The 25521-nt window shown below is 40.2% G+C and overlaps 1 protein-coding gene and 1 pseudogene across 2 annotated transcripts in view; both read right to left on the reverse strand.

Annotated features, from left to right (window-relative positions):
* Window positions 1-25521, reverse strand: part of Pdss2 (decaprenyl diphosphate synthase subunit 2) — a 190392-nt gene that overhangs the window by 86026 nt on the left and 78845 nt on the right. For both annotated transcript variants that reach the window (XM_055615983.1, XM_055615982.1), the window contains exon 3: window positions 13237-13435. In XM_055615983.1, the coding sequence (XP_055471958.1) occupies window positions 13237-13435 (199 nt within the window). The remainder of the gene's footprint in view (window positions 1-13236; window positions 13436-25521) is intronic.
* Window positions 15444-15557, reverse strand: LOC129683494 (U6atac minor spliceosomal RNA; annotated as a pseudogene).

Raw genomic sequence — 25521 nt, forward strand, 5'->3', positions numbered from 1 at the left:
TGAAGTTGGCTAATGAGATGGCTTTAAGCTTATGGGGGTCAAGGAGTGGAAAATGGTGGTTTGACTGAAAATGGCTCCCACTGACTCATGGGGAGTGGCACTATTAGGTGTGGCATTGTTGGAGTAGGTGTGGTCTTGTTAGAGGAAGTGTCATTGGGGATGTGCTTTGAGATTTTAAAAGCCCAAGCCCAGTCTTTCTCTTCCTCTTGCCTGTGGAACTCTCAGCTACTTTCCAGCACCGTCTCTGCCTTTGTGCCACCATGTTCCCTGCCATGATGATAACAGACTAAATCTCTGAAACTGTAAGCAAGCCCTAATTAAATGTTTCTTTTATAAGAGTTGCCCAGCAATGGTGACTAAGACAACCCTTTCAAAGAAAATGTCATAGAAATTGGGGCTAGTTGCATTATGCACTTGGATCAAATAAGGGTTACCCTGTGGTCAGAAGCTCTTCAGACTATCAAGATATACAATTGGGATTTTCTTGGAGGGTGGTGGATTGAACACAGCATCTTGTGCAGGGTATGCTCTATATAGCAGTATTGGATTGTTTTTGTTTTATTTTGTTTGTTGAAACAGGGGTTTGCTATACAATCCCTTGGCTGGTCTGGAATAGATATGTAGGCTAGGGTAGCTTCTAAGCTCCAAAACCACAAAAGCTGGAAGGTTACTGGACGTCAGGGGGTTGGAAAGATGAGGATTCATGAACAGAACAGATATACTCCATTCACTCCAGGTGAAGGCTGTCACAAAAGCTACTGGCAGTACCCAGGCACATGATAGTACACAGAGACACACATGCTGACTGCAGGAGGCAAAAGCAAGGACTCACACTTCTGACCTCAAGGCCAGTCTATAGAAAATCCATATAAAGGTGCCATTCTGCCCAAATGGTCATATAACAGAATCTACCACTGTTTACCTCATGTTCCCTGGGTATCAGGTATGCTCACCATTCGCCACCTTGGTCTAAGATGTATGTCCATATCAGTGTTATGCTATCCAAAAGTGAACTGGCCCTCTGCTCCCAGCCCTGCTCAAGTACTGGGATTACAGTGTGTGCCCACACTCAGTTTATAATCTGCTTCCATCTTCCCACATATAATGTTAAGACAGAGCTTATTATGGAGTGATAACTCATGCAAATGAGCAATGACCAAAGAGACCAATGCAGAGGAAAACATTCTCTCAGCCTCAGAGAGGACAATGGCTTAAGAGACCAAAATGGCTTTGAAGTTACATCTTTGCTGCTTAGCATAATGCATATAAAATATTTTGTTGTATGCCAATACCGCTGGAATATGTGAATAGTTGCACAAAATCTTAAGTATTTTAAAAATAAATTTGAAGTTATCACTTTGCAGCAGCATCATTCTCAGAAATTTATACTGGCCTATCACCATATGTATTTTAAAATACACGGATAATGAAGCCACATACATTTCTCCATGAAGAGCAGACACAATGGGCTGTGCTGTGCTGGAATATGTTTGAAATTCTTCATATATATGACATATCTAAAAGATCTTGGATTCTCTGTTATGGGCATGTCTTTATTAACTTTGCTTGAGTATTTTGTTGTCATTCATACACTATGCCATCTCCATGACAGGATCAAGCTCTATATTCCCAGTTTTGACTCTTTACTACAAATATCAGCCCTGTCTAGAATCCAGAAGACAGACATGATGTTGCTTTGATTTTATAGATAGGAAAACTAAAAACAAAAAACAACTTGCTTTTGCTGATGTGTTACTTCCCTAAAGTACTCTATAAAGCCTCCTTGATATTGTAATGAAATAGTTATCCCATTATTTAGGAGTTAATAGTTAAGGTGCTATAAATCCCAGGATTGCAGAAAAAGATGGCAGACTTGAACTTGAAATTCTGAGTGTTTTAAACAGCTAACAGAAAAAGTGAAAGAGAACAAGAGGGGAAGAAAAGAAAGATGGGTGAGAGAAAATACAGTTTGAGCTGAAGATACAGCTCAGTTGGCACAATGCTTACCTAGCATGTAACACCCCCCAGCCCCAAAGACAAGGTTACTCTGTGTAGCCCTGACTGTTCTGGAACTTGCTCTATAGACCAGGCTGGCCTCAAATGCAGAGATCCTGCTGTCCCTGCCCCCGCCCCCAGGTGTTGAGATTAAAGAAGTGTGCCACCACACCGGGGGCTTTTGTTTGTTTTATTTTCTTGTGCTTTGTTTTGTCTGAGACAGGGTCTCTCCATTATGTAGCTCTGGATGTCCTGAAATATGCTATGTAGACCAGGCTGGCCTCAAACTAAGAGATCTGTCTGTTTCTGCCATATGAGTTTTGGGATTAAATAAAAGCATATAACCACCATGTCGAGGAAAGCCTTGGATTTAATTCCAGCACTGCACAAACTGGATGTGGTGACTTATACTATAATCCTAGCACTTGAGACCCTGCTTTAAACAGCAGCAGCAGCAGCAGCAGCAGCAGCAAAACAACCCAAAGCTAAGGCTAGACACTTGACATTTTTTCTGCCATTATATCATGCTTCACCTCTATAAAACAGGTAAGTACTAAATTAGGTACACAATGTTTGGTGTTTCCTAATCTCTAGTTGACTGATGATTTCCTGAAAATGGCCCCAGAACAAAGGCAATTAAAGATATCCAGTTGGGTGAGGTGGCATAAATCTAAAATCTCAATATTTAGGAGGCTGAGACAGGAGGACCACAAGTGAGAGGAGCCTAGGCTACACAGCAAGACCCTGTCTCAATTTAAAAGAAGATAAAATAAAAAAAGGGACAAACTTTTTTTTTTTAAATGAATAGCAACAAATTATCGAGTGCATTTACAAAATGCTTAAGACGAAACATCCCTAGTACAGCCATACTTTCTACAATCCCACTTTAATGTTCTCACAGTTCTAATATCAGAACTGACCTTGGGGTCAGGTGTTTGTCAGTTAATGACCTGTTGGACTAATGGCCTTAAGCTTTGCCTGGGGCACACAACTCCAGCAGGTCATTAGCTGCCAGAAGGGCTCTCCCCAGTTACTATTGCTAAATAAATAAAACCTGCTCCTGGGCTTAGGCTCTATATGCCAACTTTGCTGGTAGTGATTTTTTTTCCTTGAGTGTTTCCAACTCTAATAGAGTTAAGAAAATGATGGAAGTGTTAAGACAAAATTTATATCAACACAACTGAGTTATTAATGAAAAGTGGTCTCTGTCGATTCTTTGAATTCTCTGAAGATTTCATTTTCATGTTGGTAGAACACAGCAGGCATCTGATTACAAATGCGCTGCAGTGTGGAACTACACCTGCAAGTCAGTTGTTTGGACCTTGTGCCACTTTGTAACTGAACAAAGTCATAAAGAGGTGGCTACAGAATCTTGGTCACTTCACAACGTTAGAAATGTCAACTTCATGCAGTTAAAAGAAAAGATGGCTAGAAAACCAAACTCTTATAATATTTGCACCTGAATAAAGTAGGGGGGAACCAAACAAAAATATTTGTTAAATTATCTTTAAATGTTGACAATTAAAGGCAAGTCTGGCTTAATAAGAGGATGAGGGTACATCTACATTCTGTTCTAGGATTATTTCATTTTTAACTATAATTCCCTATCACTCCTCTCCACATTTAAAAAGGTTTTGAGATGGGCTCTCATGCAGACCAGGCTGGCTTCAAACTTGTTATGTAGTGGACAATGACCTTAACCTCATGATATTCTCCTGTCTCTACCTCTCAAGCGTGAGGATTACAGCCATGCGCCACCATGCTCTAGTTTTCCTTTTCTTTTATAAGTTCCTTAGCTTTCATAGTGCTGGAGGATGACACCCACTCTCCTGGAGGAGAAAATCATCAGCTTCACCCAGCTGTGAACCCTGCAAGTTACAATAAAGAATAGACTGACAAGATATGCCCACTGGTACAATAATGGTGTAGATGTTAGGTTAGTAACCAATCACTTTCTGATTGGATCTAAGGCCCACTCCATTCAATGATGGTACTTTTAACAGAGTCAAGAACCTGTGGCTACATAGCTCATAGGCCCTAGGGGAGAACCTACCCCTAGTAAGCTGCAAATGGGCAGCTTAATGACTCTAACGACTTATTGCTATATCCATAGATCAGCACATCTCTCAACCCTCATTAGAAAAGCTTCTTCTTGTAATAGATGGCATTTAACACAGAGATAACCAACGAGTCAACATGCAGATAATATGAGACTGTGGAGTGCTTAGCCCTAAATGTATACACACACACACACACACACACACACACACACACACACACACACATAAGTGTATATAGACACATATACGTACGTGTATACATATATACATATATATGTATATATGCATGTATATATTATAATTCTTCCCCAAGAGTCAGGGAACTTTGGGGAATAGTGGGTGGAGAGATTGCAAAAGCCAGAAGTTGAAGATGACTTCAGGGAAACAATGTTTTCCAGACACAGCAAGGCAGTTTGTGACAGCATGGACGAATCAAACAAAATCCTAGTACTGATGGTGAGCAAAGTAGGCACAAAATCCCACCACTAGCTGAGGAGCTGTTGGGACAGGGAGAATCAGCCTCCTTTAAAGCTGGCTGGTCAGCCATAGTCCAGGGCAAGCCCCATGTCCACAAGACGTCCAGCAACACAAACTGGGCTTGACGTGGCACAGGGGACACACCTCAAAGCTGGGTGAGCAGGCAGGTCAGGATGAAGAGGGTAGACATGGGAGGAGAACTGGACGAGGGATAAATATGATAAAAATATATTGTATAAAATTTTCAAAGAATTAAAAATATACTTAAAAATCAAATCAAGTGTCAGGCATGATAATACACACTTTTAATTCTAGCATTTGGCGCGCAGGGGCAAAAAAATTGTTTTATTTACTATTATTTTTATTCGTGTGCATGAGGTAGTGGGCATGTGTATATGTGTACCATCGCACATGTGTGCGGCCCAGAGGACACCCTCACAGAGTCAGTTCATGGGTCAAAGGTGAACTGTTCCTAACTCTTGTGCCTTGTAGCCCTCTTGCCTAGAAACTGTGTCTCAAGAACTGAGAGAAAGATTACTGTAGCCAGAGGAGCCAACCATGGTGTGGACTTAGCTCAACACCTTTGAAGAGCTGTGCTTCTGGAGAATGCAGGAGATCTGTTTTGTTTTTCTGAGGGTGTTTTGAATTCAAAGTTTTTGCCTCTTCTACTTTGTTGCCAGGTTTCTTTCAAGTTTGTCAGATTCTGAAACACTCACTTCATATGATGACATGTGACCTTTGCTATGACAAAGAAAAGTATATTGTTTTCACTCAAGGCTTTAAAGAGAGAATACATTTTTAAAGTATGATATTAGTTTGCTTTCTAGTTTTTTTTTTTAGTATACTTTACATATATTAATAACTTATTACTTTAAAAGCGAAGGAAGGAGACTCAGAAAGTCAAGTCTATTTAATACGTATCTATATTAGCAAATGGTAAGGAAAAAAGCAGAATATACATTGTTTTGGAGTTGTACAGTATTTTCATGATGGAGCTTTGACTTTTGTATTTAATTGAAATAGAGAAGGTCTCTGTCTCTTATTGTTATATAACAGCCTACTTACTTTTATACTACATACTCTGGCCATGAATATCTATACACAAGTGGGTTATATGCAGGGCCGAATATTAATTGGAAGTATATTAATCTTGGGTGTCAAACTAAAGAGGCTAAAGATATTAACACAATAATTGCTGAGTGTGTAATGGTATATGCCTATAATCCTCAATAGGTGGTAGCAGGAGGATTAAGAGTTCAAGGTCTTTCTGCTTCTGGGATACCTCATTCAGGATGCTCTTTTCCAGTTCCCACCATTTACCTGCAAATTTCATGATTTCCTTCTTCTTTTTTTTTTTTTTTTAAATTGCTGAGTAATATTCCATTGTGTAGTGAGGTATCCCGGAAGCAGAAAGACACACAGGGTATATACTCACCCATAAGTGGATATTAGACATATAATATAGGATAAACATACAAAAAATTTGTACACCTAAGGAAGCTAATCAGGAAGGAGGACTCTGGCTAACATGCTCAATCCCCATTCAGAAAGGCAAAGAGGATGGACATTGGAGGAGGGAGAAAACAGGGAACAGGACAGGAGCCTACCACAGAAGGCCTCTGAAAGGCTCTACCCTACAGGGTATCAAGGCAGATACTGAGACTCAGAGCCAAACTTTGGGCAGAGTTCAGGGACTCCTATGAAAGAAGTGGGAGATAGTAAGACCAGGAGAGGACAGGAGCTCCACAAGGAGAGCAACAGATACAAAAAGTCTGGGCCCAAGGGTCTTTTCTGAAACTGATACTCCAGCCAAGGACCACTCATGGAGATGGCCTGGAACCCCTGCACGGAGGTAGCCCATGGCAGTTCAGTGTCCAAGTGGGTTCATAGTAATGGGAACAGGGATTGACTCTGACATGAACTGACTGGCCTGCTCTTTGATCACCAGCTCCTGAGTAGGGAGCAGCCTTACCAGGCCACAGAAGAAGACAATGAAGCCAGTCCTGATGAGACCTGATAGACTAGGATCAGAGGAAAGGAGGGGAGGACCTCCCTTATCAATGGACTGTGAGAGGGACATGGGTGGGGAAGAGGGAGGGTGGGTTTGGGAGGGGAGGAGGAAGGGAGGTACGGGGGGGGGGATACAAAGTGAATAAACTAATTAATAAAAATAAAAGTAATTTAAAAAATTAAAAAAAAAAGTTCAAGGTCAACCTCGGCTACAAAGCAAGTTTGAGGAGAACTTGGGCTACATGAGATAGTGTCCACAAAAGACCCCCTCCCCCAATAAAAATAATTTCTGTAAGTAAAATATGCTAGCAAATGCATAAACACATTGTCATAATAATACTCACTTTAGGTCTTTGACCCTGAACACTGAAGACAAAGCCCAGGGCCAGGAAGTACTCTATACCATTGATCTAGATCTCAAAACGCCTTAAAAAAAGCTTCTATTAAATCTATATGATAGGGAAGAGTAAACCTAAGCTCTTATAATATAGCATGGTTTTAAATTAGAAGGTAATATTGATGTTAATAGACAGGACAAACAAGCAAAAAAACTTCAAAGGCAGCGTATTTCTGCCGAGCAAGGATGAAGGCTTGCTCTCCAGCAACTCAGTGTTGCAGAGTGTTCCTGTAACCCCAGCGCAGGGAAGGTGTAGACAGGAGGCTCCCTGGGGCCTGCTGGCTAGCTAAGTGAGCCAATCCCCAAGGTTCAGAATCAGAGAGACTGTGCCTCAAAAAACAAAAGAGTGGTAGCTGGGAAAAGTAGTACTTGTCTTTAATCCCAGCATTCAGGAGGCAGAGCCAGGCTGAGTATAAGGCCAACCTGTTTTATATAGTAAGTTCTAGGTCAGCCAGGGATACAGAGTGAGTCTCTGCCTTAAAATACATAAACAGATAAATAAAAAATTTGGTAGGGAGCAATTGAGGAGACACTGACATTAACCTCTGGCCATTACACACACACACACACACACACACACGTATGTGTATGTATATATATATGTATGTATATATATGTATGTGTATACATACATATATATACATACACATGCCATCCTTCTCATATCCATGTGTACACACACCTAAATAAGTACATATATATACACAAATATATACAATACATATACATACAAATATATAAAGAGATTTATATGCATAAATTGAACATATTTACACAAACAAAATTCTTTCCTGTAAACAGCATATTTATGCCTGTAGGTAGACAAAATTAACATAAGGAGTACATATGTGCTGCCAGTTATTTAGAATTGTAAGTCGCTAACGCTTAATAGAAGAGCCCCAAGAGTGACATTATAACAATGCTCTTGGGCGGCAGACAAGATCAGGCTGAGTCCCAGTCTCTCCTCTGATGAGCAACAGTAGGCTCATTCAATGAAAACGGCTAAGGGGGTGTGTGCAGCAATGTGAATTTATTTCTTTCAGTGTTAGACTTTCACTATAAAATAAGGCCACCCACCCCCGCCCCAAAAGGGAGAAAGGAATGGTAAGTCCCTAAATAAAATTGGTCTTATTTGCACTTTGGCATAATCCCAAGATTCCAAATCCAGTCTGTAGAAATACCAAGGAGAATCTGTAATGGTTTGCTAAATGACAAGGTGTAATGTCTGGAAAGATGGCTCAGCAGTTGAGAGCTCTTACAGTTCTTGTAGAGGACCCAGGTTCGGTTCTCACACCCACATGGCAGCTCATGGCCGCTGCACCTCCAGTCCTAGAGGATCTGATGCCCTTTTCAGGCCCCAAGGACTTTTGCATGCACATGGTACATAGACACTCACACAACTTGACACACTACATACACATTTTTAAAAAATCTTTATAAATTATAGTGCTTTTCTATTTTATGATCCACCCTCTAATTATTTAACATGTCTCTAATGCTCAAAAATTAGAATTTTAGATTCAGAAATAAGCACTATAGCATATCCTATGTGAGCAACTCTGCCAGTGGCATGAGGGAACTTATGGCCTGAGGTTTTTTTAGTCCAGGTCTTTACATGAAGGAGTACTAAACAAAAAGTTCCATAACTGAATGAATGAAAACTCAATCATTAATTTTTAAAGTCACTCTTGAATTTAAAATCTTGTTAATTTGTACTTTTGACTCCATCTATAATAATAAGACTATTGTCTCAGGATTAATGTGTCAGTTTCTATATTCAGGAATATTTAAAAATCTAAGTGTTACCTAAGGCAATTACCTAGAAGACCCCTAATATCTTTAGGGAAAAGCCGAAGGGAGAATAATTGACTTTACTAATTTTGCCCTTGGCAATTATAAAACAGCTCTGAATTTCATCTGGCTGCAGAAACCTTCAGCTCACAGTCTACCCCTGGAGAGGCACAGAGAAACATAACATATAACTTGTATACAAACCACTAGCAGAAGAAAACAGAAAACCAATAGAATGAATAAGCCATAAAATATTAAAACTGCTGCACCATGCCAACTATAGTCATCAAGTTAAATATATACGCTCAAAAAATTAAAAATAAAAAGCAGGCTATCTCTGTGGAAAACAGTGACATATTACAGACAGAAATTCTGTATTATGTTCTGCCTGATCCATCATTACTGTGGTGTCTATTTAATTTACCTTTGCTTACAATTTTTTCTTATCAAAGGAAATTAAAACATTAAGTAGAACCTATGTAGAGTGTAATCACTTTTAGAGTAAGTCTTGTGTAATAAAACAGGCCCTCTGCTATAAAATCCTCACATTACCTTAAACACATTCTGAGGAAAACAGAACCAAGCCTATAACTAACAGGGCTGGTTCTGAAGTGCGGGGGGGGGGGGGGGGGGGGGGCGGCTTTGTCAACAAGAACTGACTGCTGACTCCACCCACCTCCACCTCGCTTCCCTTTACTGTTTCTGCAGTTCAGAAGATTGTTCACACAGTTTGATCTCATCTATTATCAAATGACAGCTATGAAATGTCTAGGTTTGGGGATCAATCACAGACCTCTGGATATAGTACTCTAGGTTTTTCACAGAAAATGAGCTACTGGAGCATCTTTTGGAACTGAGCCTGTAGAACCTTCAGCGACTTTGAACAACAAGGAGGAAGATCTATGTTTGGAATGGAAAGGAGGAATGCACAAAATGAAGCCTTAAGTTTATAACCATTTAACTCAGAAACAAGCATGTTGTTGCCTAAAAAGAAATTTTCTGTTGGAGGAGCTAGATGCAATGCAAATGTAAAAAGCAATGTGGGCAATAGGGCTTTGGGAGCAATAGGGCTCCCAAAGGGAAGGGGTTCTGGTCACTCTTATTTCTTAGGCCATTGCTGTTGGACATGCTAAGGTTTCTTTTTCCTTTTTCCTGGTTATCTCTTTGTGAATCAAGCAGCGCTGCTGAAATGTGGTGCCTAATGCAGCAGATGGTGGAGGTCTTAGGTTCTGGAACATGTATAGTGATGCCTTTGAATGCTAAACACCAAGAGCAGATTTCACAAGCTGTGAATCTGATTTGATTTTGATGGGAATAAAACCTCCATTTTCACTGAATTTGAACCACAAAGAAAGAAAGAATTTGTGCCTGATGCAAGCTAGTTAAGGAAATAGAATGCTTGAAATATAATTCCCACAAAGGGAAGTAGTTTAAACAATTATTTGTTTGCATCATTATGGCATGACTGTGCTTTCACGTAAAACCACCACTACATTTGGTAGGATAGAACCAAGTAGATGGGATAACACTCAATAGTGTGCCTGACTGTCGTGAATGAAACCCTGGGTTTATCTAGTATTGCAGGATGCTGCAACGTAAATTCAATCTGATAATGAAAGAAAAACAAAGAGAAATTTGTCTGAAAGTAATGAGCCTTTGTTTCTTTTCCAAGGTAAGATCAAGTTGAGGCTAATTCCCAAAGCACAGAATAGTACAATTAAGTATCGAATCTAGAGTATTTCCTCCCCTCAGATATTTGGGTCTCATCTAGAGTAGCCACTGTTAATGCCTACAGATTATCATGTGCAGACCAATGCACCCAAAAATTCTACCAAACTTTAACCAAAGGAGGCTTCCCTTTCTCATAGACCACATCAAGGGTGGCAAGGCAAGACAGACCATAAGGTCAGCAGTGATGCCAGTGATAAGGATCCCAATGACTATACTAAGACTATAAGACCGAACCAAGTGCATGGTACAGACAGCAGAGAAAGGAGTCCAGGGTCAAGCAAGCAAGCAGGTTAGCTCAACATGAAGGGGGTATGAGGCTCTTAATTTGTTTCATGCAGGTAATTAATTTTCCTCACGTAGGAGAAAGCAGATATTCAGCATTATCATACTACTTTCTCCTATAAAAGCAGTGGCTTTAGCTCATGAAATATGTGGTACCTTAAAGTGCAACACCATTATGGATACTATTTTCTGCATCTTTAGAATTCTGGCTGGATATCCGCCAAACAAGTCACATTCTTAGCCTCCTACCCTGAGAGGGTGAGCAGGGTACTAAATTCTGGCCAATGAGATATATGCAGAAGGATCTTCTAAGTCCTCTTCAAAATGTCTTAAAGTACAGACATTGCATTATTTGCTATCCATACTATCGCACAAGAAGTATTAGAATAGCCGAATTGTTAGACTTTTTGAAACAAGTACTTAGTAACAACTGACTTTTTCAAAATGGTAGACTCAATTAATGGAAACTGTTTTTAAAAACCAGTTTCAAAAGAAATAAAAATAACATTCCTCTACATTAAAATAAGAACTTTAAAAATATTGATTATATGAATACTAAAATATAACAAGTATAAGAGAATGGAGAGATGGCTTAGCAGTTAAGGCTGTTCTTCCAAGGGACCTGAGTTCAATTCCCAGCACTTACATGGTGACTCAAAACCATCTGTAACACCAGGTTTCAGGAGATTTGACATCCTCTTCCGGCTTCCACAGCAAGCTGCACACACATGGTGCACATAAATAAACTATGTGGGCCACTCCTCACCATCCCCCAAATGAAGGAGATTATGTCTGTCTGTCTGTCTATCTACCTACCTACTACCTACCTATCTATCTATCTATCTATCTATCTATCTACCTACTATCTATCTATCTATCTATCTATCTATCTATCTATCTACCTACTATCTATCTATCTATCTATCTATCTACCTACCTACCTACTACCTACCTATCTATCTACTGATTGTTTTTTGAGGCAGGCTCTGGCTAGACTGGAATCTGCTATATAGACCAACCTGTTCTCAAAATCACAGAAATCTGCCTGCATCTGCCTCCCAAGTGCTGAGATTAAAGGTGTCTGTCACTACACCTGACTTACAATAATTATTCTTGATGCATATTCACATACTTTGTTTCTTAGCCATGCCTAATATTGTATTGCTGATACTTTTGTTTTGCCAGTATATATGTCTGTTCACCAACAGTGACCACAGATGCCTGAAAAAGGCATTGAATCCCTTGGAACTGAAGTTAGAGACAGTTGTGAGCTGCCACATAGGAGCTGGGTATTGAACCTGGGTCCTCAGGAAGAGCAGCCAGTGCTCTTAATTACTGAGTCATCTCTCCAGGCCTCTATTTCCCTAAAGAATATAGTTTTTAAGGCTAGGCATTGGTGGGATGGGACTGTAATCTCAGCACTTTAGGGGCTGAGGAAAGATCATTAACAAGTTCAAGCCCATGAGAGCACACAGGGGCCGTTCACTAGTGGCCAGAAAATTCCCTTCTGCCTCTACATACCCGGGAGTCTCAGTCAAGAGGATCATTACAAATCTGAGGTCACGCAGTGAAACTTTGACTCAAATAAGCAAAAATCAAATAAACAAAAAGATAATCTTTGTTATAGAGATTATCTATGATCTGAGGTAGTAGTGGACCAATTAATCTTTTGATGTATTTCTTATAGTTTTTTTTGTTGCTGTTCATTCATTCCTTTATATATGGGATTCTTTTTGTAACATAGGCAAGAACTTGCTTATTATGTATGTTATTTTTCAATACTATTTTTGCAAGCACATATTCTGATATATAGATACTTGCCTATGCTATTTAACATGTTCACAAAATTTTAATGCCATTTAACATGAATTTAGATATATCACTTAAATCCTTCATTATCTGACATTTCATCTGCTTACTTTTTACTATTTCAAATAAATCTACAATATTGTGATAGATACACCTGCACATCAAATATTCCTATTCCAGGTAAGTTTTTTTAAATGGCTCAAAGGCTTTAAGTTTTTAGTCTCCCTCCCCGGCCCCTTCTTTCTTCCTGCCAGGCAAGCCAGGCAAGTGCTCTACTATTGAGCTACATCCCAGCCTTGCTCTTTTATTTTGGGTTTTATTTTTGGCTTACTCTATAGCCCTGTATTGGTGACACTCCTCCTGCCTCATCCTCCTCAGTGCTTTTTTTCTATTTTATTTTTTTGGAGACAAGGTCTGGCCCTGATGCCCAGGCTGGCCTTGAAATCACCCTGCCTCTGCCTCAGGGTGCTGAGATGTGCCACAATGCCTGATCTTTCAAAAGCACTGCCTAGCATGAGTCTCCTTTACTTCATGTCGACCCTGCCAACATCACCCTCCTCAGTTTCGGTGAGCATCCACATAGGGAGAGCCGAGCAGCAGGACACACAGACCTCTGTGGCTTTAGGAGCCACTGGAGGTCACACAAGCACAGTGAGCCCTTCCATTTTTTTTTTTTTTTTTTACCTTTGTGTTCTGTAGAAGAGCTAGTCCATTGCAGGCATTTGCTAAGAGAAAGTCTCCACTCAGGATGGCTATTTTGTTTCCAAACTGCATGTCTTTCAGTGGTCCATCAGAAGACTGTAGTTCACTTAAATTTACTATCCCACGATGCACCAGAAGAGCGGTGTGGATAAGTTCTGTGATCTCTGCCAAACTTCTTTGACTAAAACATAAGAAAAGGTTTGTCTAAATGTCAAGAATGAAATGTATTACTTTATGACCAATGCCAGGATTTAGTTCTCAAAAGTAAAACCATGCATATGTGATTTGAGGGGGGGTTTCTAATAAAGCTTTTAGAAGTCTCTCTATTGATTGGCTAGTCTGGGACTTCTCTGTCATCTTCCTTACTCTACTATAAGTCATTGGTCTCAGAGAAATGATGGCCAGGAGCGTTACCCTCCCTAGTTTCATTGAGATACCTTGCTCTCAATGAGCATTTCTTCTTCACCTAACTTGAAGATTTCTAGGAGTCATCAGTTACAGCACCAAGTTAAATGTGGATATGATCTGTATAAGGCATGGGCTAAATGCTTTCCATACATTATCTCTTTCAGTCCTAAATATAAAGCTAGGGGATTTTCAGAAACATGGTTTCTTTCTCCAAGAACCATGTCTTCCAGACTAAGAAGGATGCATATGGCTTTAGCAGAAAATAAAGACAGAAAGGCCGGAGGAGCTCATGGTTCAGGCCTGTACTCCATGAGATGTCAGGGATGCCTGTTTCCTTTGATATATTTTTCTACAGTTTGCATACTTTGTATGGGAATACAAGTATTACTTTTCATAATCAAACAAAAACTTCCAAGTATATTGATCCTGCAGAATGAAATCTGATGGAATAAAATACATGTGACAAGTAGAACAAACAAAACAACACCACGATGGGAGGATGGTGGGTCATGCTTATAGAACCCTCACTCAGGAGGTTAAGCATAGAGGACCGCCATGAGCGACACAGTGAATTCCAGCCCAGCCCGGGTTACAGTGTGAGATCACATCTTAAAACACCACAAAAGCAGAGATTTCCTCCCACACACATTAAAACAAAGACAAACAGTCACTGAAAATTTAAGCCTCCTCTCACCCTTGTGATAGGTATTATTAATCCTCTATTACATGGGAGAAAACTGCTGCACACAAATGAAATGAGTTCTCAGGGGCACAGTAATGTGGAGCGGGGACTCTGCTGGAATCTACGTACTCTAGATGACTCCGTGTGAATAGAATGAGGTTTCCAGGCTCCTATTTCATGCCTCCACATTAACACTGGGCTTGGTTGTGCTACTTGCCTGACCAACAGAACATCAATAAAGAAGTTGGAAGCAAAGCTTAAGGAAGGCTCACAAAACAACCAAGTGTGGGCTGATTTAGGCAGTCACAAGAGTCGCATGACCCATGGCAGAAGAGCCTTTCTGTCAATTCAAACAGGTAAAATATAAAATGGTGGTGTCAAGTCACCAAAATTTAGAATGGTTTGCTATGAAATAACAGGTATTTGTTAAGAAAAGTAAATACTTAGGAATAGCGTTGCTATAATAAAAGGCTAAACTGAGTCTGAACAATGTAGGGGCTGAAAATGGTTCCCTTTTAGCATAAGCTAAAAAGACAGCAAGCAAACTTACTGGAAAAATTCTCCTGCAGTAACTGGAAAGACAGACATCTTTTACTAGCTAAAATAAATTACATTTAATAAACTTAGCTAGATAAAAAGATTTAGGCAGATGCTGGAAGTATCAGCTAGCTGTAAAATACACAGTGTATATGGATACACATACAATACAAGAGAGAGGCAAACTAGAGAGAGTTGTTCAATTTGCAAGCATTTTAGAGCACAATAAAAGAGCTTAGAACTTGCTAGGTTGAAAATAAAAAAAAAAAAAAATCCCTGAACAAACTGAAAATGTGGCCTGACAAGACTGCTCAGTAAGGCTTGAGTCTGATCCCCAGAATCTATGTGAAAGTAAAAGGAAAGAACACACTCCCTAAAAGTTGTCTGCTGACCTCTACACACCTGCTGTGGTTTGCATATGATGATGATGATGATGATGATGATAATCATAATAACAGGCATGAGCTGGGTGTGGTAGCATACACTTATAACTCCAGAATTTGGGAGGTGTAGGCAGGAGATCATTAGTTCAAGATCGTCCTCAGCTATACAGTGAATTTGAGATTAGTGGGGGTTACATGAGACTCTGTCTTAACCTTATGTGTGTTGTTAGGCCCAAGGGCCTCTTCCATCCTTGTCAAGGGGAGTGCTAACCTTCTCTCCTTTCATATAACACGAGACTCTGGCTTAAAACAAAAGCCTGAACACTGCTTTTGTTCAAGACAGACAGGGTTCTCCTAGTGCTGAGAAGGGAGAGTGGACATGAGGTCCCTCCCCAACCAAGAAGCTATTTTCAGCTGGTACCTGCTGGGAAGGCTAAATTATTATGAATTTTTGTTGTTATTATTAGGAGATGGTACAAGCCACATCATGGGTGTGGAGGTCATAGTAGGACAACTTTTAGGGAGCATATTCTCTCCTCTTACCTTCACGTGGATTCTGGGGGTCAGATTCAAAGTATCTGCCAGCCTCTCTCAGCAGGTGAGCAATGGAGCATCGCTACATGTATCAGCCACACACCAGGGCCGGCCCCACACACACAGTGTGACCAACAAAAAACAGACTCCATATATTTTTTTCCTACTCATTTTCCTTTTGTAGTTTGTTTTGATTTTTCATTTTTTGTTGTTTTTCTTTTTCTTTTTTAAAAGAGTGACAGAGAATGTAAACTTATATGGGGAAGAATATGATCAAAATATATTGTATGAAAAAATTTTAAATAAAATTAAAAGACAAACAGTAGACCACTACAGAGCTCTGTATGATGATCCTCGCAGAAAAGGGAGGCAGCTCGGAGAGCAGAGCAAATGTTACAGAGAATGCACAGCCAGGAAGCTACCTTTAGGTACTAGGACCGGGTCCTAACCAAAATGTATTTCCTGCTTATAGTCTAGGTAGTTCTGGCAACATGAGGCAGCTGGATTCCAGAATCGCAGGACCAATGAGACTGCTCTCTCTTGAGAGATGAGATCCTCCAGACTCCTGGCCCCAAGCATGCCTTTTCCTGCACAGCCATCTTGCTACCCCCTCAAAAAATATTTTTAAGAAGTGGAGCCTGAGTAAGGGCAGAACATTTTATGTTTATCTTTTTGAACTCCTGTGTTTCTCAACTAATATTATTCTCTTGGAGGATTCCACATTATTTACTAGCAGAGGGAATCCTGGCTCATTTAACATACCCGGAGAAAACCTCCCCCCACCCCGCCCCCATGTATGATGATGACATACACTTCTGTTGCTTTTTGTTTAAAGTTTCTTTTGACTCTTTTGTATGTATGAAAGCGCATGTGCACTTGGGCCACGGTATGTGTAGAGGTCAAAGTACAACTTCTTGGGAGTTGGTTCTTTTCCACCTAGCTTGCTTTGGTTTGCCTGTTTGAGGCCGGGTCTCCTTCGGGGTTTCTGTTGTCCTGCTTTCTTCCTGCTGGTTGGTCCTTGAGCTTTCCAGCCAGTTCTCCTGTCTCTCCCTCCCTTTCACTGGGATTACAGGTGTGTGCCACCACACTGGCTTTTTCACTCGGATTCCAGGGATTGAATTCAGGCCATCGGGCTTGCACAGTTTAAATATTTAAAAACCAGCTTTAGGCAGGTGTGGTGGCATACACCTTGACTCCAGCAGCAGCAGGAGGATCTCTGAGCTTGAGGCCAGTCTGGTTTACACATTCAGCTCCAGGCCAGTCAAGGCTACCTGGTGAGACTCTGTCTCAACAACGATGGTAGGTAATAATAATCAGCTCTATCGCGATTTTTCCAAAATTAACTCCTTCTGTACTTAAAGGTCTTTAAAGACAGCTCAGCCATTCCCCATACCCTTTCTTTTCTACATTTTCATTATCTACTTCTATTCACTACCTAGAAAGTTTTTGTTAAATGAGCAATTGGTTACTTAGCAACAGCTTTAGAAAGGCTGCAGGACTGCTATCACTGATTTCAAAAGAGGAAGCAGTGATATGTACTAAAGTCAGGCTTATAGAGCCGCAGTGCTAAGTCCTCAGGGGTCAATTAACCGCCAATTAGCTCCTCCCAGGTACGATAATAACTATGTCATGGGCACACAGCTGCTGCTGAACAAGTTTGAGTTCGTTTCTTCTCTAGAGAAACTTGAAATCTCTATATGCTCTAGACTTAGGTCCATGTTAAAATACTAGAACAGCTAATTCATTTCATCACATGGTGTGGCGGGGGGTTAAAGACAATGGAGCTCTTATTTCTAACTCCTGCTTTCTTCTTTATCCTTCTGCTCCTCCTTCCATTCCTTTGTTCCCAGAGTTTTTAAAAACATGGAATGGTACAGTCAATATTTACCACTTAACCTAGACATTCACATGTTGTCATTTCTAGTTTCTAAAGATGCATTTAAGAAACAGCGTTCTTATTTCAGGAACTTTCAAACACACAAATGGAGAACACACCATCACACGCCTCTACGGACTCATCACCACCAGCTTTCAGGTTGTTAACACTAGGCCACTCTTGTCACAGCTTTCGTTCGCTTTCCAGATTACTTTGAAGGAAATGCCACACTGTGTCATTTCATCTGAAAAGATCTCAACTGTCCTATTTAAAAAATGGCTAGTGGTGATTATGGCTGCACTCATTAATTACTTTGAGCCAAGTATTACTATATGCTGAGCACCATGTGTAAAGTAAGTTTTGCAAGAATAACTCATCTGATTAGTAAATAAACGGTTATTTCAAACAACAGCTCTTGGAGGTGCCCCTCCTGTACAGAAGGGAGCTCAGCTGACAGGCTCAGTCCACACAGCTGCTAAACTGCAGCTGGATTGAAGCCCAGGGCTCTGGGGTTCTAAAGCCAAGGCTCTTTGCATATCAATAGCAAACTCATCAAAACCCAAAACACAACATGTTCAAGATTTAGGGTCTTTCTGAAAGTAAAATGGTAAGCAAGAATCATTTATTTACAGTCATTTTACTTGAATCCTAAAACATTTTTTTTATGTTAGAAAAGAGATTTTATAATCATGTAGGAAGAATAAATTAAAAAATTAGAAAGATTTCAGAAAAAAATAAGATTAGATTTAGATTTTAATACTTGTTATGAAGCTACAACTAGGTTTTGGTGTGTGTGTGTGTGTGTGTGTGTGTGTGTGTGTGTGTGTGTGTTTTCCAGTATCATGATCTAAACCCAGGACCTTGCATATGGTAGGCAATCACTGTATTATTCTTTCAAACTGTAGCTTTAAAATGTATAATAACAGCACAATTGACAAATATATATTACTTGGTAGAATACAGAAAAAGCCAAATACATTTGAAAAATCATTTGTAACAAAGATAACATTTCAAATTCTCCCAGAAAAGAGAATTTGCATGCTTATTTATTTATTTATTTATTTATTTACAAATGATGTTGGGCCTACTGACTACCACTTGAAGTGGTAAAAGATTTCTACTTCACAACCTGAATAAATACATATTAAGATGGATTAATCGTATAAATGGTAAATACAATACTATAAATGCAGGGAAAATTTTTAGGAAAAAAAAAAAAGCATATATTTATTGGAAACTACCCATGAAAGTCTTTTTATGAAATGACATCTAAACCAATGTTTCCCACATTTTCATTCTATTACATCTACTATATTGATGACTTTACTTGGTCTGTCTTAATGGGATAGAAATGCAAACCTGTTGATAGAAAAGGGGGGAAAAGAGCAACACAATAAAATACATCAACAGACTGTAGAGATTGCTCAGGGGCCAGGGCCATACTCCTCTCACAGGGACCTCAGTAATGTTTACCCATAACTCCAGTTCCAAGGGACCTGATGTCCTCTTCTGGCCTGGATCATGGGCACCTGAGCTCAAATGCACACACCCATACACATGCATACGTGAGCCTTAAAATTTTGCTGGGTGCAGTGACCATATACCTTTTCCCCCAGTACTCAACAAGCAGAGGCAGGAGGATCTCTTTGAGTTCCTGGCCAGTCTGATCTACATAGAAATTCCAGCTAGCTGGGCATACATAGCATGACCCTGACTCAGAAACAAACAAACAAACCCAGATCAGTGCAGTCATGAAGGACTCACAAAAAAAAAAATACCAATCCAAGAGATAGTCAGGTTGAAAAACATTCTTGGAGAAAATCTTGCAAAACATGAGAATGTTTGGAAGCCATAAAAAAGATAGCAGATTAATGACAGTAGTTAAAATATACAAGAAATTAACAGCAAAAATATAAACTAAGACTACTAAATACAGACTTGAGGTAAAATATCTACAAAACATAACAGAAACAAGATTTATGTTCAAAATAATTGTGGAATTTGTCCAAACTGGACATACTACTAAGAAAAAGATAAACACAAAAGCAAAATGAAAAGGGACATGATGAAGTAATTCCAGAAAAAAAAAATTGCCAGAAAACCATATAAAAGGATGTTTAGCTGTGCCAATAACTGGAAACAGGAAAGTAATAATGAAATGATGCTCTTAGTTTACTGGTAAAGATGCAGTACATACAGTTTCAGTGAGGGTGTGGGCACAACACTTTGTAGCCCAGAAGGACAGTGCTTGGCAGTCAGTATTTTCAAGTATAAACTGAATTTGGGCCTTTGGTGCTCTCCTCACCTCACCAGTGTCTCCTAAACCTTATTATACACTTGGATAGTCAGATCCTTGAAGGCAGGCTAACATGGAAAAATTTGCCTAAAAATATAGTGTCTTGATTTCCTACTGAAACTATATCAAGACTATATACACATATAGATGCACACTTGTATATGTATATATATGCATATACACACAACATATATTCATAGTCTGATTACAGCCTAAAAGTAGGAATAATCTAAATGTACACAAGTGCAGTAGCAATTGAGAAGCAACATGGCAGATCCACAGCTACTTACCTGGAACATCGTTTATAGGAAACAGGTGTATATGCCTATAATGCCAGCACTGGGAGACACACCAAAAAGATTGGGAGTTCAAGTCAAGGCCACCCAGAGGCAAAGAAAGTTCTAGGTCAGCGAAGGCTATTTGGTGACACTGTCTGTCTCAGTTAAAAATGTAAAGAAAGAAAGCTGTTTATACTATGTTGGAAAGTATAGGAAATAAACTGAGGGTAAACTCTGTAATAGATGGGTTTTTCTCCTCCTCCTCCTTCTTCATTATTTGTGGTTCCAGTCCTTAGACCAAGCTTTAGTAAGGGTAGATTCTTGGTGTTTGGTAAATGAACTGATACTTGAGTGAGTGGATGGATATTTGAATTAATGAATGAATGAATATCACAAATTGATTTTTGGAGGAAAATGATGGAAAAAGCAGACAGGAAGGTATGCTGAGACTAAAAACTTCTCTGCACCAAGTTCTCTGCTAGCCTCAAACTTGCCACTGTCCCACAAATGCTGATTAAAGGCACAGGCCACCATTCCTGGACTTATTAATGTGCCTTCTAAAATACTGAAGCTTTTTAGATTTGCAGGCACAGCACAAGCAAAAATTTAAATTTAGAGGTCAGGATGGTAAAGAAGATACCAGGTAGCCAACCCCAACAGGAAAGAACACAGGTGAGGCTTGCCTTGTGGACTGAAGAGAGCCTCCAACATGGAGCTCAGAGTGCTCTAAACTATTTGATGGAGTCATCAAGGAAGCACTAAGCAATGTTAAGAAAAGGAACATGTCAGTGCAATTCACCTGCACAGAATGGAGAGCGACAACAGTCAAGAAAACCCTCCTGCTATGGCATAATTTCAGAGGGGTCCAGCTAAGCCCCTACTCAGGATGCCATTCAGTTCTGTTAGAACATTTTCAGTGATGTAGCACTGGTGACTGACTTCATGAAGAAATGTATTACTTTTTGTTGTTTGTTTTTGGTTTGTAGTTCACGATGTCCTTGAGTTTGTGATCCTTCTGTCTCTACCTCTCAAGTACAAGGAGTAGGTATGCATCAACAGGTTTCTGTGTTGCTGAACTCAGATACAGGAACTAGATAAGTGCACTACTAACCAAGCTTATCTCGCAGCCTACTGTGCATGAGTGTGTCCACTGTGTTCGTGTGTTCTCTCCCTCTGTGCGTGTGGTCCCATGCAGTACTGACTTGTTTCGAACTCAGTATAGCTGAGTTCAACTCTTGACCCACTGCCTTCACTTCCCGAGATTACAGGAGAAAACTGATTCTAGAAAATTGTTTTGTAAACCAGGTGTGATGGCTCACACCTTCAATCCCAGAAGCACAAGGATCACTATGAATTTGAGTTACTGGGCTAAATAGTGAGTCCCAGGCCAGCCTAGGCTACCTTGCCTTGAATGAATGGATGGATGGATGGATGGATGGATGGATGGATGGATGGATGGATGAATGAATGAATGAACGAACGAACAACCAACCAAGCCTCTAATTGCAGTGCTCTGTAGGTTGAGGTGAAAGATCACGAGCTTGAGGTTAACTTGGCTTACGCAGTAAAAACCACCAACGGCTACTTTAATGTTAAGAATAGCTGAGTAGATATGGATGGGTGGTTGGTGCATCACTCTTAATTTTCAAAGTTCTTTCTACCTCTCCAAAAATTTGCAATTGACATGATTAAAATGTAGCATATAAAGTGATAACAAAAATAGATAACAAGTAATGTAAGATGATCTGATTGGAAAAAATGCAGTACAGTAAAACCCTTCAAGGGGAAAGAAATATTTCAATACCATGGTGGATTCCTGAGCCTATGAAGAGCACCAAACCCCATAAATGCTCGTCCCCACCTCCCAACACATCCACGTTAAACTCTTCAGGCATGAAAGGGATTGACAATAATAAATAATAGAGCAGAATAAATATAACAATGTTATAATAAAATTATGCGGTACATGTGCAACGACTGTATGGGGGTAACCAGCCACTTCCTGGTTGGGTTTGAAGCCTAACCTCCACCGGAAGGAACTCGTGCTCACCTTTTGCTACTGCAAACCTTGTCAGTTGACATGTCAAATTGTTTTAGAATTACTTATATTTGTATTCACAGACTAGTGCTGCTCTCAGCCTTCCTCAGAAGACCTTTTTTTTCCCTGTGAGCAGCACTCAATGCCGTAACCTGACTATGGTGTGCTCAGCCCTAAATGAGACATCTATCACATCACCACCACATTTAAGACTCAGAAGACATTACGTAAGAGGGAGCAGAAGAGATATAAGAACCAGTAGTAGATGGGAACATTGTACTTAGAAACTCACTGCAGCGGTGGTTTCCTGCGGAAGACCTTTACAAGACTGGGCCTGTTGATACTTCATCATGGATGGGGAGGGGTTCCTGAGGCTTCACCCCTTCCTGAGAGGCTCTTGGCAGCTAGCTAATGGTTGTTAGGGAAGGTTGTCACGTTCCTTAGTGCTATAGTAACTGATATGATATGTTATCCACGCTCAGGTAAATAACTCCCCAACCCATGCTCATACAAGCCACCTCTACTAAACTCAACAAATAAATAAAAAACCAAGAAGATGACAAATATATTAAAGTATAAGTGAGACAAGCATGCAAACTGTAGAACTTTAATCCAGCAAATGGTCACTCTGGCAAAGGATCACAGCCAAAGACTTAGGTCTGTGTGATCTGACTGGAATATAAACACACCCTTAGTATACAATGTCAATCCCTCTGCGTGGAACACCTTTAATCCCTCTGCCTGGAATATAGACATGCCCTTGGTACATACCTTTAATCCCAAACAATGATCTCTAATTGAGGGGCAGACAAACTGACAAATTAGAGACAGATTTGACAGAATGAGTCAGAGATAGGATATACCCAACTCTCACAGGAACAGAATGAAAGAGAGGCTAGTTAAGAGCAGTGCAGGGAGAGAGAGGGAGTTGAGTTCGATGCAGTTTAGTTGAGTGCAGTTGAGTTTATGCAGTCAGTGCAGTTCAGTTGGTGGAGTTCAGAGGCAGTTGAACAAGTAGAGCAATTCAGTGAGGCAGATAGAAGCCAGTTTGAACCAAAATTCCTGGGAGAGGAATTTTGAGCCAGAACAGTTGAGTTGACTCAACTAGCTAGAGTTCAGAAAGAACTAGGAAGGGGGAGCTAATACAGCAGTAAGTCTTGGAGGTGAAAACATTCTCGGCCTAGGTTAGCAGACGGAAGCTGGAAGTTGAAGCCGGCTATGTACGGTCTTGCAGAAGATTAGATGGCACAGAGGCTAGAAGATGCAGGTTTAGGCCTGGGGATAGTAGGACAGAGAAGGAAGGCTCTGGGCTCAGCCCAAGCTGTGTACTCACACAGCGTGGGTACCCGTGTCATCTCCTCCCCTCATCTGAGGAGGTAAAAACAGCATTTACAGAAATGAAGAGACCACCATCAACCCGCTGCTTCTCTGCCCAAAGACCTCCCACAGCTGCCCATTTCACACTCACTGGGACGCGGCCAAAGTCCCTCTGAGGGACTGACTGCAAGGCCCTATACAAGCACCACAGCTTCTCTGTCCTTTACTTCCAAGTTCTCTTCTTCCACTCATGGAGGCGTGAGCATGAGCACAGGTTCACAGGCAAGTGCCCATATACACAAATGTTGTGTGCTTTCTCTCCCGAAAGCTAAGCTTCTTTATTGGCTCTTGCACACGCCAAGCCCATTCTTGCTTCAAGGCCTTTTCCTTTTGCTCTATCTGTCCTTTATTTCTTTACATATTTATGAGGCTTAGTGGTTCATCCCCTCCAGGTTTAAGTGCCCTGCTCTTGCAAGGCCCTTGGAACCACTCCACTCCTTGTCTGCACAGCACTACCTTGCTCTGTTTTCTGCATTTTAAGCACTGATATCTTTCACTGCCATCTGGCACATGGGCTGCTTTGCTTGTTTATGTTCTGTTTCTTTCCCCATCATCTCTGGACAAGAGAATGCAGACAGAACAAAAGAATTCCTAAAACATACTTTAAAAATGTCACACTTAGAGTATTCACTAAACATGCATGAGACTTTTGGGCTCAATTTCCTCAAAAAAAGTGTAAGTTAAAAAGCAGCTATAACAGGGTTGGTGAGATAGCACTTTCGTGAAGATGCCAAGCCTGAAAACTCAAGTGCAATCCCTGGGACCAACATGGTAGAAGGAGAAAACAGACTCCTGAAAGTTGTCCTATGACCTCCACATGAGTGCTGTGTCATCACACACACATGAACAGAAACAACAAACCCCCCTACTAAAATAAATAAAACTACCTAGAAAGCATATACTTTTAAAAATCCATGCCATGTAAAAAGTGATCTCATTTGGGGGAGAAGGGTCCTCATGTACTTTGGCTGTCCAGGAAAGCATTATGTACATTAAGCTGTCCTTGAATTTAAGAGATCTGCCTGCCTCTGCCTCCCAAGTGCTGGGATTAAAGGTCTATGTTATATCACTCTACTTACCTCTGAACACTTTTAATTAGGTATCACACATTATCTGTTTCCATAATTAAACCAGACTCAAAAGTCTATAATCCAATTTAAACTGAAATAATTGGGGAAATATCACGGTTCTTCTATTTTGCCACTTATGACATAATTTAGATGGTACTTTGAGGGTCTCCATGAGTACAGTACTCAAAATTAACCATATCTTGTTTCTGAATTTAAAAACAAGAATTCTGACTTTAAAATCAATGCACTAAAACCCGGAGTCCTAACCATTAAAAGCAAATTGTCACCAGGTACAGTGGTACACACTTGTAAATCTATCTAATCAGGAGGCTGAGGCAGGAGTCATCTAAATTTGAAGTCTGAAAGTGACTTCAATGACAGCCTGGGCAACTTAGTAACACCCTGTTTTAAGAAGATATCAGGTGGGACCAGGCTCTACAAGTCTGCATTTTGATTGTTGTGATTATTCTCTAATGGCCTCCATCTGTTGCAAAGGGAAATTTTCTTGTTGAGGGATAAGGACTACATTGTAGAAATGATTATTAATAATTAATATTGATCCATGTGATTACTAATGCAACAGTTATCCCTTAACCTGCTAGAATAGAAATAACACTTGTTCGATTTTTAATATGCCTTAAACCATGGGGCTGGGCAGAACTTAAGTTACCTTGTTATCTCCTAGCCACACATCCCATTCAAAATTCCCATAAAGACTTGCACATGATTCATTGGGGCTTGCTTCTCTCCATCATGCCAATCCTCAGTACAAGCTCATCCCAGCCACA

Source organism: Psammomys obesus, unplaced genomic scaffold (genome assembly GCF_907164565.1).
Source record: "Psammomys obesus unplaced genomic scaffold, mPsaObe1.curated_primary_1811, whole genome shotgun sequence".
NCBI lineage: Eukaryota > Metazoa > Chordata > Mammalia > Rodentia > Muridae > Psammomys > Psammomys obesus.